The sequence below is a fragment of the Ochotona curzoniae genome, unplaced genomic scaffold, assembly GCF_017591425.1.
Source record: "Ochotona curzoniae isolate NIBS_2020 unplaced genomic scaffold, NIBS_Ocur_1.0 contig_291, whole genome shotgun sequence".
NCBI lineage: Eukaryota > Metazoa > Chordata > Mammalia > Lagomorpha > Ochotonidae > Ochotona > Ochotona curzoniae.
This window is the reverse complement of record NW_024465649.1, coordinates 1,204,566-1,219,198: the sequence shown is the minus strand read 5'-3', so window position 1 is coordinate 1,219,198 and position 14,633 is coordinate 1,204,566. Positions and strand designations below refer to the sequence as shown.

General features: G+C 37.3%; 1 protein-coding gene across 7 annotated transcripts in view; it reads left to right on the top strand.

The window, feature by feature from the left end:
• SGIP1 (SH3GL interacting endocytic adaptor 1) overlaps positions 1 to 14,633 on the top strand; it is a 190,890-nt gene that overhangs the window by 109,834 nt on the left and 66,423 nt on the right. For 4 of the 7 annotated variants that reach the window (XM_040978627.1, XM_040978628.1, XM_040978630.1 and 1 more), the window contains 6 exons: positions 4,696 to 4,707; positions 7,603 to 7,627; positions 8,545 to 8,596; positions 10,091 to 10,176; positions 12,642 to 12,734; positions 13,673 to 13,747. In XM_040978627.1, the coding sequence (XP_040834561.1) occupies positions 4,696 to 4,707; positions 7,603 to 7,627; positions 8,545 to 8,596; positions 10,091 to 10,176; positions 12,642 to 12,734; positions 13,673 to 13,747 (343 nt within the window). The remainder of the gene's footprint in view (positions 1 to 4,695; positions 4,708 to 7,602; positions 7,628 to 8,544; positions 8,597 to 10,090; positions 10,177 to 12,641; positions 12,735 to 13,672; positions 13,748 to 14,633) is intronic. The other 3 variants (XM_040978631.1, XM_040978629.1, XM_040978633.1) reach the window with 1 other exon arrangement.

Sequence of the window (14,633 nt, the reverse complement as noted above, 5' to 3'; positions counted from 1 at the left end):
CATCTGTGTGTAAAGGCACAGACTTGTGGAAATTCATGTAAATGGGAGGAGAGGAACAGAATGCAAACAAAGAACAACAACAAAACATATGCTTAACAGGCTAAAATGTATGAAATTGGCCCCAAGTCTCTCTGTTTTCAAAAAATCTGCACCCATGAATACAACCAAGCTCATTGCGAAGTAAACGTCCGACTTCTGAGTCACTGAGGGCTAAGCATAGAACACATGCTACATGGCAGTACAGGGCGTTAGAAGCCTTTCCTGATCTTCCACACTTTCCATTTATTTCCTTTATCCTGAATCTTTTCTCTGAAATAAGCAGATGCAACTCCTTCATATATTAAAAGAACCATGTGACATGAAATTTTCTTAGGGCACTTTCATAATTCTCTGTTCTTCCATGGTTTTTCTCCTGCGTTCCTTTGAACAATTTCAGCTGCCAGCACACTTTTCCATTCCCAGTGTGTCTGTGTCTTCAGTGACAAGTCTTGGCCCCCGACTTCCATGACCGTTTTCTTTGGAAATGTTTGTCCTGTTGATTCATCCACATGGTTCCCCGCTTATGATACCTGGTTTAGCAGCAGGTTCTTTGTTTTTCCTACTAAAAATAAGTTTCAAAAAATAATCTGAAATGGGTCTGAATAAATATTAGTACTCTCAACAATACGACATATAGTACATAAGGATCTTCACAAACTTGGTAGAAAATGCTGAAAAACAATGTATTTCAAAATTTTTTTCACGCAAAAAAATATTTTTAATTCACTTTTCCATAAATTTTTTGACTCATCTCTGTGTATAGAAACAAGTTTAAATATATGTATACACCTGCAAGTGTAGGGCAAATGAATGCTTGCTGGATAGTTTGCCTTTACCCTAGAGCTTTTTTTTTTTAAAGATTTATTTTATTTTTATTGGAAAGGCAGATATACAGAGAGGAGAGACAGAGAGGAAGATCTTCCGTCCGATGATTCACTCCCCAAGTGAGCGCAATGGCCGATGCTATGCCAATCCAAAGCCAGGAGCCTCTTCCAGGTCTCCCGTGTGGGTGCAGGGTCCCAAAGCTTTGGGCCATCCTCGACTGCTTTCCCAGGCCACAAGCAGGGAGCTGGAAGGGAAGCGGGGCTGCCGGGATTAGAACTGGCGCCCATATGGGATCCCGGGTGTGCAAGGCGAGGACCTTAACCACTGCATCACCATGCCGGGCCCTACCCTAGAGCTTTTAAAAAACAAATACAAATATAAACGTCGGGTAAGATCATAATAATAACAATAAAAATAGCATAATAATAACAATAATCTTGTAATTGAATTTTTCCTAAAATATTCTCTACCATGGATCATTGAATTTGCTATGACTTGACAATTTAAAAATAATATTTGTTTGGTGCTTTATAGTGTATCAGCATTTTTCGTCTGTTTTTCCCCTAGCACTGAGTCTAAAATTGAGAGTGCTATAGAACAAAAATCGACTGAATATTTTGTGCATTTGATAAGCAAGACAGATTTGGGGCTAATAGTTTTTCTTACTAACATCTAAAATACTTTGTTCATATTGATTAAAACTGAGGTATTCTACTTTAATAAGTTAATTGTGTATTTTTTTAAAGTAACAAGAGTGTGATATGGTGTACGAAGACCATCCGTGACAGCACAGGCCACAGTATTTTCTGTTAGGGAAATATATTCATAGTGGAAGTTTATTTTAGAAACACAGCCTGTTCTAACCATAGACCACCAATCTAGAGTAACCAAATTATAAATTCATGGAGCTTCTCTTAAGTGAGTACCAAATAAAATTGGAAGAGAAAATAAAAAGCTTTCCTAAACCATCTCCAAAATACATCAAAAGATCAAGGGAAGTCTAAGAAATAAGCAGTTAATATTTCATTTGGAATTCAAAGAAAATTTAGAAAACAGTAGATCAACTGCAAACCTTGTTTAGTAATCAGATATGCAGGTGAAGCAATAATGCCAGCAGATAGAATTTACCGATACCTTATTATGTGTCACACAAATTCCTGCAGAGACAAATTGGCCACCTGCAGATTCTGAACAACAGAATAGATGTTTCGCTTGTTATTGTCAACTGAAAACAATTTTAGCTGACATTTAAAAACCAGAACATTTTGGATTGTTTTCGAAATCTGAATGTTTATCTCCTCTCTGAAGATGTGGCTTCACCAGGTCCAGGTTCTGCCCTGGCTGAGGTGAGTGACCAGTTCACCAGAATGATGCCCCGACTCCCAGCATCCCCTTCGCCTCAGCCCGGCACGCGTTTGAGTTTGCAGCCATGGAGGTAGATCTTCAGCACAGAGAAGTTGTCAAGACCAGATACTAAATTAGTTTTTGTCTATCTTTGGTGTAAATTCTGTACATTGGCTCAACAAAGATCGATTGCTAAAGGCTTTAGAGTAGAAATGAAAGAGAAAAGGTGAAATAAAATTTTTACCAAAGATTCTTCCCTTGGCAGATTTAAATTTTGCTGTCCTTATTCAGCAAATTTTTGGCAAAGCCTAAAATGTTTTATGCCTTGTGATAGTGACAATGAGAACACATTAAGTCCTCTGATTTGAGGAACTCTTTTCACTGATTTCTGGAATTCTTCTTGAATGTTTCAGTAACTTTCATTTACCAATCCTTATTTCTAGCTTTGTCCTTGTAATTCTTTTTATCAACCTACAGCTTGATGAATTTGAGGAGTTCTTTGATGCAGGCATTTTACAGATGATGTTTTCAAAATATCAAATAAGGCTGTCTTTGCCCAGAAAAATACGCACACACACACACACACACACACACACACACACACACACCACACACAAACATGCACTCCTGATTAAAAATACACATATTTTAGCTCACAAGAAGTTAAGATATGATTTAATTTGTGTATATTAATATAAGAAGAATTTTTGAAAAGTATCCCATGTATTCATAAATTAAGTTTCTTATCTTTGTAGTTCTGCCTTTGTGTGGTCCAAATCTGTGTTGTTTTGCATTATTTCTAACAATGTCATCTTCAGGAAACTGCAAAAGTTTTAATCCCCTACTGTTACCTCGTAAAAATGAGTTTTCATGAAAATTTCCCCTTTCCTTCTTTGGAGAAGTTCAGTTCTGGTCATTAAAGAAAAATCAAGCTTGAATGTTCATATGAAAGAATGTTGGGATTTCCTTCAAAACACCATGTGCATCATTCAGTATAAGAATCCAAGCTTTCAAATACATATTCCTAGATGTATTTTCAGTCTACTTTTTAAAGCATTCATCCATGCATATGCGCATATTGACGAAAAAGATAAGTTTTGTGCAAAAAGTACCAGGAAAACATGACAGAACATAAACTTTAAACTGTTACAAGGAAAACTGAGTCAAGTATGCATGTCTACAGTCATGGATACACACTAAACGATTCTGAGAGATAACCATTCCTTGACATGAGCCTCTGTCTAACAATGTCAAGGTCTAACAGGAGAATGGCAGTTCAGAGGTTTAAACGCTATGTCTGGTTCTGCATGCAGACTAGCAGGGCACCTCAGGATCTCACTTTCCTCTGGATATCATAGAGGTGTTTGGACCAGGGAGGCCTCCCAGATGGGTCAGTCCACACAATTTTGCTTCTAGTTTACCTTCTGAAGAATAAACCATCCATTTTATTTGAGTAACTTATTATTACTTTGTTATTTGTGCCTCTGGTTAATCCATGGATTAGCCCATACCTTGAAAGAAAAACCTCAAGGAACATCTCTTTCTCTACCCTGACTTGAGTTCCTCTGATTACAGTAGAAAGATTCTAACTGAGGGAATGTGATCAAACACTGTTGGGGCAAACTGAAAGCAACCATAATCAAGACTGGAGAAGTGAATGAAAGATGTTGTCCCAGGAGTCTTCAAAATGTTGTGAAAATGTGTGGTATGCATGGATTTAAAACATTTTGCACTAAGATTAACTAACCTTTAAATTCTTTTTTTCCATGAGCTTCCTGAAATGCCACTATATGCCCAATTGTTTTATTTTCCAAATGTTGTTTGGTTCCCCAGCTTTCACTGTTGTTTGACAGGTTTCATCATTCACACCTGTGTTTTTTAGGAGCTTCTCATCCATCCTACAGTATCCCTGTGCAAATCGCCAGGCCAAGAACAGATACTTATTTTTAAAGAATTAGAAGTGCATATTTCATAAAATGCTAAAGAGAAAGGCCACACAGGAAAAGGGATGTCTATATCCAGCCCAGTTTTGTTTTTTGTTTTTTTGTTTTGGTTTGGTTTGGTTTTTGGTTTTTGGTTTTTTTTTTTTCTGTAGGCTTCTTTAAGTCCCTAATAACATGGGAAATTTACTATGTCATCTATTCTTTAAATCCCCCCTCCCGATAATCTGCAGAAAACTCCTTATGGCAAAATATTAAAAGCATCTTGACATTTCTTTCCTGTTCTCAGGCATATGTAGCTTAAACTTACACCTCTGTTAACAAAGCTACTTTTCAGGGTAGATAAGTTTTTTGAAGGTTTTATAAAGCCTCCTAGTGTCTACACAAGCCTTCAATACCGTGCATGCCTGCTCATCTTTCCTGTAGCCTGATTATCTGCACTGTGTTTGGTTAGCTGTTTATGAAGTCTTCTGTGACCCAAGCCTGTTGACTGATCCATCATTCTCTGACTAGGTATCTGTTTTCTCTTCCTTTTTGCTGATCACAGAGGCGCAGCCCGGTAAGAACTCCCAACATTTTTACCTTAAACATGTATAGAGAAAATTACTGCCAAGGCAAGGTGGCCAGGTTGGTTTTCCATTACATTTATATCTCAGTGTGAATGAAGCAGATGAATTAGGATTATTGGCTAGAAGCCTCTGGTCCTCTAAGTGTCAAGGGCGTTTGTAGAATTATCAGAGCACTTTTACGTATGAGCCCAGATTGATGCATGGGAATATCAACTCTTAGTGCTGTAATTGAAAAACGTGTGTGTGTGTGTGTGTGTGTGTGTACACATGTACATTCAAGAAAAGCCTGTAGATTAATGAAGCAGTACTGAAGAAACTGATGACAAGCAATGATAAAAATAATAATTTTAAAAAGCCATGTTGTTTTTAAGCCTGAATTAAAAGTATGTACCCAGGTCGTAAACATTGGTCAGTAAACAGTGAGACATAATTATTTATTCGATGTCCATCTTGGATCAACAAGACAGGCTTTCAAGTTAATACTTCCGACCAGTCACCTAATTCTCAATGTTGTCACTGAAAACAAGCTGTGGCAGGATAGAGCATAGTTTGTTTGCATTATTCCAAATGACATCTCAGTCATTTTCTTCAGACTGAAACGTGATGAATTTAAAACCACATAAACAAGGATCTTTGCTGTGTTTAGATGAGCCCCATCTTATTGGTCAGACCCTTAAGAGAAGAAATGATCTGGAAATAGTACTGAGATGCCCCTGCCCTGTGCCAGCTGGATTCATTGATTATTATTTGAGACAAGTACGCTGTCTTGTCAGTTGGGTTGCTAGCTCTCTGCTTAAGCTGCATGGCTGAGATCGCAAGTTGGTGTCTACAGGGGCTGCTCATCAAGTGTCAGATTCCAGTTCAGCTATTGGGTGACAATTTCACTTATGAAAAGTTGCTGCAAAGTAAAAACTGAGGTAGAGTGGATCCAGTCATTGAAGAGATTTGACTTACAAGGTATACAGAACAAGCGACCATTGAAACTAGGAAAATATGATTGTGTGGTAAGGAAAATGTTTTAATGTACAGAGCTTTTTTTCTGAATGTGGTTTGTGTGGCTAGCATAACTTTAACCATGTTCTAGATTTCTCATGCTAAAATACTAAGGTCATTGAAAAAACCTGTGCCAAAGCCAGCTGGCAGCCAGAGTTTGTTTTCTGTTGCTGGTGACTTAGGGATGCTAAGTGTGCAAATATCAGTCCCTTTCTAAAACGCTAGTGGGATATTCTTCCTAATTAAGCAGCAGAGTTGGCTTGAATGTTCCATTTCTTGCTTGCACTTAACTTGTGATCATTCATTCATGAGGAATGTTTAACAAAAATGTGGCAGGACTTCTTTTGTGCCTTTTCAAACAAGCATCTTTGATATATGATTGACACACTTGGGAAGTGATGAGTGCAAAGAGCCTTGTACATTTCTCTTTTTCATAGGAATTCCATTTTCAAAGAAAAGCAACATAGCAGAGAAACCTCAAAGCTTTTAGAGCAGTCTGTGGGATCTTCTAGCTCCTAGCTTTCAGGGTTCACAGTGGGCCCTCTTCTCTCAATGCCAGCTTGCTTGTGACTGACTACTTGGAGATATAGCCCCTGTGTCTCTTTCTATAGACTGTATTCATAAAATTCTATCCTTAAGTCCATAATGCAAAGAAAATTTAATTCCATTTAGGTCATTTGTCGTCTAATCATTTTTGCTACAGAAGCTTATTTTCCCACAGAAAGCCTGGAAGTTTAAACTCCCATAATGCCCTAGTAGATTCAAATCTCCCTGTTGGTTAAAGAGCATTTACCAATACTGCAGTAGTTTTCTATAGAGCACACAGAGTAGGGGGAAACATTGCATTATTATGCAAAAGAATCATGGTGATAAAACTTGTCCTAATCAATAGTATTACCATTTTAGAAAAGAAAACATACTGATGATCACCAAGTTACAAAGTAGGAGGAAAGGTGTGTTTGGTGGTCATCCACCAATTTCATTCCTGCTCTTAACATTTAAGACTTTTTAAAATACTTCCCTTCCTGCCTCCATTCTGCCTGTGCATTTTCCTTAAGCAGGCAATGCCCTGCCCTATGATCCAACCCTTCTGCTAGTTTACTGATTTCAAGCTAAGAACCTTTCACTGCTTCTCGTCTTCAGCCAAGTTTTTTTTTTTTTTTATCTATCAGTAATTTTGTTATGGGAACACATTAATATTAAAACATAATCAATAACTAGAGATAATTTGCTCAGGTTATTGCTGCAGAACTGTTTGACTTCTAATAGAATCGCAACACCTTGAACTGAGGAAATGACTCCCCATCCCTGACTGGTGGGCTGGACGGCATGGGAGAGGAGGCTGCCTAGGTGGGATGACTCCCTGACTACAGCAGTCCACTCAGTGGCAGATGCTTTGTGTTTCCCTTCCCTTTAACACCTGCCACTCAATGTCTTTTGAGTTTGTATGAATAAACTGATGACTCCCTTGCTGCCAACTTGGAGACTCCAATCGACTAAGAGCAAACAGTACATGCAGGAATGATCTATAGTTGTCAAACATCCAATATAAAGCTTGGGTTCACTTATCTTGCCAGAGTTCAAGAGAATTTTCTATCTAATGAGCTATGTAAAATCTGCCTTTAATTTGCCAAATTTACTCAGGTAAGGGGTTTACCTCTCCCAAAGACAATGACGTACTCTCCTTTCCCCTCCATAATCTTTAAGTAAAATAAAAAACTGATTTGTGTGTATGTATCTATGATTCCAACCATAAATACAGTTCAGATAAAAACATTAATTTTCCCCATCTGCATTTCTATGAGTTTAGTTATTGCAATGAAAGAAATAATACATATTGTACATAACATATATGTGGACTCAAGCCTTATAGTGTCTATTTCTAATTCTAGGGTGCAATTAAAAGGAACTTATCCAGTAAGTATGTCTTAGCTACCAGAAATAGAGTACAATGTTTAAGGAATGGTTCCTTGGATCTTGACGTTTAATACATCAGAATGATACATTTTTGGGATTAATTTTTAAGACTTAATTTTTTTTTACTTTTACAGCAAGGCATTATTATAATAAAAGAGAGCCTCTGTGGATTCAAATTGCTTAATATTTAAATTCTGAAAATGAATGTACTTTTGGAAAATTTTTTTCTGTTTGTCAACTCTTGTTGCATCATTTAGCTTCAGAAATGAGTGTAACCAACAAGCCAAGCCTATTTGTTGAAGAGGGAAAGGAGAGGAGGAAGGCAGAAGGAACTGATAATAGACACAGTCACCTCTTCTTGTATTATTTCACATAAAAAATTTAGCTAGTCAAAATCATGTGATACAGGTTACAATATACATAAAACATGATTTTCTTCTGCTGCATACAACACATTCTAGGAACTATAAGCTCATGGTTCACAGTTAGAGATGTAAATACTTTCTTGGCATTTCAAGAAAGGATCAGGCAGAGAATGCTGGATTCATGTACTGTGTGCATATGGCCTGGCTCAGTATTCTCTTGTGGTAATCGAGAAGCTGAGCTGATCAAGAGCGCAGATATTGGAAGAAAGGTTTGTTTTTTCGCTAAGCTCCACAGTACACAAACCTACATGATGGCTTATCGTGGTAGTTCCTTGGTTAATGAGATTTTACAAACACCATGAAAAATGCCACTACATGGGCCTGCAATATGACTGCTGAGTTGCCAAGAGAGAGGATTTGTTTTGCAGTTTTCTTTCTGACTTTCTCATTGATGAGACCTAAATCTCTAAGTGTTTCCAAGCATAGTTCATAAGGCATATCAGAAAGAAATGTCAAAACTAGGGTCTAAAAATGTCTTTGTCCATGCATCAGGTGAAGAAGTGGCAAGACCCAGGCGTTCCACACCAACTCCAGAACTTATAAGGTGAGGATGAGACATTAGTTGTACTTAAATGCAACTTTTGATGAGCTTTTAGCAATTAAAAATATCTTTGGGGCTAAACTCTAGGCATATGCTAATTTTTTTAATAAAATATTTTACTATTGGCTTATTTATTTGAAAAGACAAGGTGTCAGGATAGAGAAAGAGATGCCTTCTAGCGACTGGTTCATTCCTCCAAATAGCCACAACAGCCATGTCTTAGTCAGAGCAAAGCCAGGAGCCAAAAATTGGTCCATCTGGACCACCCCACATGGGCAGTCTAAGTACTTGGACTATCTTCTGGGAGTTAGATCTGAAGTGGAGCAGCTGAAACTTGAACAAGTATTCCAATATGCTTTGTAAGTGGTTTCTTAATCCATTGTGCCACAATGCCAGGCCCTCTAGGCTTCTGTTTTCAAAGGACATACTACACATATGAGTCCATATGTCCATAGCATGGTCCAAAGATTATTAAATCTCATAAGCACAACCCAAAGGAGATCTTGAAAGAAATTCTCTGCAGTTATGTGAAATAATTGTCTATCAGAAAATGTAACCCTATTACTAATGGGCATGTTAAAGGTCTATACTGAGATCTTTGGGTGTCTGGAGTTCGGACCAGAAACATAAGTCTATTGCCCTATGAATGAAAATCTAAATGAGCTACAATTTTAAACATCATTCCATTTATCACATGCAAGATACTTTTCTATTTGTTTACTTCTTGCTTGCTTGTTTCTTTGGCAAAGCACTTTGGGTTATGTGTTTACATGTAACATTGTTTTCTCAAAGGTTGTTATTTCCACTTAAAGGCTGGCTTAAATCTTCCTTCATTCTCCATCCTCTCCTCCATCACCCCCATCTTCCCCAGACAGAACTTATTAGGAAAAATGGGAATAAGGTCTGGAGAAGCAATGGATATGATTGTGCAGTTTTAATAATTGTTCTAGAGTAATTGTGATTAAAAGAAAGCATGAGCGTTACATTCACTACATCCTGCTACCCTGATTTCTCAGTATTTTTTTTTCAGACATACTATGTGGGAAAACTTGGAGGTTATATCTGGTTTATTCATAGAAGGGGAGAAGATGGACTAAGAAGCTAGGAACTGAAGTTCCTCATTAGGATACAGACTTCCTGTGCAGTTATCGCTCAGTGTTCCTGTTTCTGTCTTTCACTAACCATAAACTGCATTAATAACCCGGATATGGTCACAACAAATACAAATATGTTTTGAGATCTTAGGAAACAAAGATGTCTCACCATATACTGTTATTTTTTGTTCTATACATAGAGAATAACAGAGCTTTGGGAGTTTTCCCCTTCGACTTACTCCTGTTGGACCAATGCCTGAGTTCTCCTTGAGAGCAAGAGATCTTATCTTCTACCAATTCTCTCGTCTCATGATATTTTTAGGTCATTACTGAAAGCTAGTGTAACTATCTGAGCATTTGCTTGTGAGCCATTTTCTATTTTACCTTAATGTGTGTGCTTTAGCAAAAAGCCTCCAGATGACACCACAACTCTTGCTCCCCTCTTCGGCCCACCATTAGAATCAGCTTTTGATGAACAGAAGACAGAAGGTAGGAAAAACCTTATCTGACTATAAATTTATTTTGCTTTTGTAAAGTAAAAATATGTATTCTGAGGTGTAATTTTAATTTACCATCAGATTCTCAAGGGATAGGAAAGTTTTGATCTAAGTGTGTTATTAACAACAGGAGGTTATTTGTGAACTTCTATTATTTTACAATGTGAAATTTAGTTCCAGAAATATCTAGGTGCTATCAAGTTCACACTTTGAAAAAAATCAATAAGAGCTATCGCAAGCATGCACAAATGCTATCAGTGACAAAATTCTCCATGAATCAAACAGCCAGCACTTAAGGTGTTAACAGGAGCACGACTGGAGCCAGACCTCACTCCATTGGATCGCTCACAAAAAACACTGACTGCTGACTTAAGATCCAGAAATGACCTGGTATCCTTTAGACACCCATAAATAAAATGCTATAGGGGAAATATCTTAATTTCCTCTATTATTGCTGCATTTACCCATTAAATAGTTATACCTAGATCTAATTTTAATTTTTAAAAATTATGTTTTTAGATTTGTTTAAATAATGCACATTTTGTTAGTATAAAACAAACTCTTTTGTATGAGAGAGCTGATCAATTCCAAAATTTGTTTGTGACTGTCTGACCCAAGTGTCTCCAGTTCTGAGTTCAAATAAACAATGATTTGATAAAAATCATTTGACTTAAAAGAATTATGGCATATACATAATAAAATTCTATCTGTCTTGAAACCATTTGTGAAGTGTTCTTAAGCGGTAAGACTTGGGAGCATAATCAGCTGGCAAAGAACCAATGAAAAAAGAGACCTCAAAATACAGTGAATCAAGCAGGCTGGATGCTTGTTACTGCTTCATGCTGGTCATATAGGACTGGTTGTATAGTTGTGCCTCTCCTCAATGGTTGTTTTCTGCTCTGTGTCCAAGTGTACTCCTCAATTCTCATCATCCCCAAGACAGAAGAAAGATGGTGCAGAGTGGGCCAATGGATCTCATTTCTATTTCTTCTAAAAGTAAAATCCAGCTTCCAGCTGGAGCCCACTGAAGAGAAGTTGGTGCCACGTGGCCAGCTGAAACTTACCATAGAAAAAGTGAACAATAGATACTGAAACATGACTCAGTGATTTAGTTAGGAAAATGATTTTTTAAAAATCCCTAAATATTGCAACAGTAACTTAGATATCTGCAACAGAATTCCAACAGATGGTTTTTTTTTTTAACTGATTTGAGTCCTGAAGTGCTGCAGAGTTCCAGCTTTTGCACCAACCATATGAACTTTTTCAACACCCACAGTTTCCATTTATATCTACCCATTCTTACTTCTTTTGAGTGATCTTTTATCACTGGTTAAAAGGTCTTGCGGGGGAAAAATATCTATTTTGAGTCATTAATGCCTGGGTCAGATTGTAGCTCACCTATTGTTACCACAAACTAATGATTTAACCACTGTAATCATCAGTTCTTCTCCCAAAACTGATACTGATATTAACCATTGAGTGATAGTATGAGCTAATTGCTATGTGACAGGTGTTCTATGTATGTTTCATGTGCATTGTGTTTATACACAATAGTAGCTTCAACTGTTTTGTAATCCTCTCATTTTGCTTTTATACCATGTTATATTGACAGAAAGAAGTTCAGAAATATTTAATAACTTGCCCAAGATCCTATAGCAAGTATGGAGGCTAGATTCAAATCCATATCTGACTGTCTTCCCATTCTGAGCACCACAAGATGATATTAAAGTACCTGCCTAGTCCCTGGTACATGATAGGTAATGAGAGCTGAATGTTACCAATGTCACCATAGTGATTTTAAAAAATCAAAACAATAAGAATGAGAAGAAATGTTCAAGCCAATGTCCATTGGCACAATACCCAATTTCCCTACTTTACTTTAGACGTCTAAGTGCATGTTCATTTTGTTTTCTGGTTCCTAGTATATGCACCAAGTATTTTTTAAAATGGTTCAATTTCTCTTCATCATACTACAAAAGGTTTGTGTAAAAGCCCTGTAAAACTGTGGATGACAGAAAATACTTCATGGAGCCCATACATCTTTAGTTATGAAATACATCCTTAGCAGGCTTTAAATAAACCAACTTACAACAAGACAAATGCCTGTGGTATTATTGCCTGGATTTTCAAATTGGCACCAGAATCAGAGTCAGTATTCACTGGTATTCAGTGTCCTTATGTGACCAACAAATACAGGAAGCAAATACAGATCCTATTTTGAAAGCTTTTACTGAGCTACTTGTACACACATAGACACCTCTTCCACCCCCAACGCAGCACATGCCAGTTTCTATTCTCTACTTGAAAAGAATGAGGAGCAGCACATTCCCAAAATAAAATTGCAGGACAGACGCACAGGGGAAATAACTTTGTGATGTTCAACTCTTTTAACTGAAATGTTAACTTTTAAAGTTCCTTCTGAGCTCACTCTTGGATACTTTCCTTTCATGTTTCCAGTTCTTTTAGATCAGCCTGAGATATGGGGTGCAGGCCAGCCAATTAATCCAAGCGTGGAGTCGCCAAAGTTAGCAAGGCCTTTTCCCACTGGAAGTAAGTTATGTATCTGCTCTGTATAGAAAAATAAGTGACTTATTTTACTGTCTGCATAGGGAAATTAGGTAACTCCTAGAAAGTCTACTTTAGCAATACTGTGGTCATATAACAGCAAAAGATGCTGTTATTCCAACAGGTTTGAGAGATAAAGGGGCCAGGACATTATTAACCTTGAATCATAACCTCTTCTGATAATCCACATGCTTGATCATTGATTTGGTAAACATGTGTGTGTGTGTGAACCAAGTGAGCTAAAGAACTTGTCAAGTCTTACACAATGGGCAACACACAAAGGAACAAGTCAGATATGGTCTCGGCTAGTCCGACAGAGCAATGAGGACTACCTAGTACAGAAGACAACACATTGAAAGAGTAACAGTTGGAGAGCCAGAGAAACGAGACTGTCTCTAAAGGACAAACTGAGATAGGTGAACTTATGTCAAAGTACCACCAACCCTGATTCTTCCAGCATGCCCCACTACCACCATCACTATCCCCACTACCTCCAAGTGAATGTGGAAGCAATTCCTGGTAATCATAGCACTTCACCTGTGGGGAGTGGCACTATTTGCTCTGAATGGATGCCTATTTGGTAAAACTACCTGTTCAATGAACTCACCAAATTCTCCTTTCAGTAGTTGCCCTTAGCAATCATGCATACTGAACATGCTCCTTAGAATATCCTCAGGAGGAATGGACCTCAGAAAAGGGTGTTTGGAAAAGAAAGGTTCTCTGAGGTTCTGACCCTCATAAAACTGAAGAATTTGCTTTAATCTCTAGAGTTCAAATTAAAAAAAAAAAAAGTTCAGATCATTAATGGCTATTCCACTTTCAACAGAAGGTCTATGAATGACAGCCCTAACTCTACCTTTCTGCAATGTACTGTGTAACTTAGGAAGAACATACTTAATCATGTTTAACTCATCTCTCTGCAGCTCCTCCACCTCTGCCTCCAAAAAATGTACCAGCCACCCCACCCCGAACAGGGTCCCCCTTAACAATTGGACCAGGTAAGTTCAAGGGTTTTTTTGTTCTCAGCCTATGTGGTGAGCCGAGCAATGGCCCTGGACCTCGAATTGCCTTTGATGTGTTAGAAACTGAAGGCTACACTACAATATCATGATATTGGCAATTAGCTTTATTTCCATTACAAATTATTGTGCAGACTTATTTTAAAGCACTACTCCCTTATTTTACCAAAAAGAATAATTGTTTCTCAATTAACTTTTCTCAGTAAAATTTTGCTGAAAAATATCACATTCACATGTAAAGTGAAAAAATTGGAATAAAAATAAAAGAAAGGAACATTGCTTAATTGACTGCTTATTGTACTAGGTCTCACATAATGATCTCGATCTCACAAATTAATAGGTTTAAGACACAATCTGTAGTTTTGCAATCACTTTTAAACATTTCCTAGAACTTAAACTGTCTAGAAGATGTAAAATGGTTCCCAGGAATGCGGCATAATGCTGCAGGGGAATTTTTTTTTATCGGCAGTTATTCAATAAAAAGATGGATTGTGCACAGTTTATTTCTTTGGTGCATCTTTGCCTTCTGTTAAAATCAATATTATGTATTTATGTAATTTGTAATCTGCCAAGACTTACTAGAGTAACAAATCAAAAGCAGTAAAGGTTATTTTTGTGGATCTGGGACCTTAAAAGGCAATTCTTTATCACCTCTGGAATTCTGTTTCAGCTTGATCCTTTGCTGTTTATGTAATCTAATTATTTGGATGCATAGAAAGAAATGTGTCTATCAACTAAAACAAAAGCAAGATTCAGTCATTTGTGAGATTTATATTGACTCAGTCCCAATAGAGTCATCCAGAATCTCATAAGGTACTTGCAACCTGAAACCATTTTGGCCCCTTGTGTTCCCATGAATTATGTT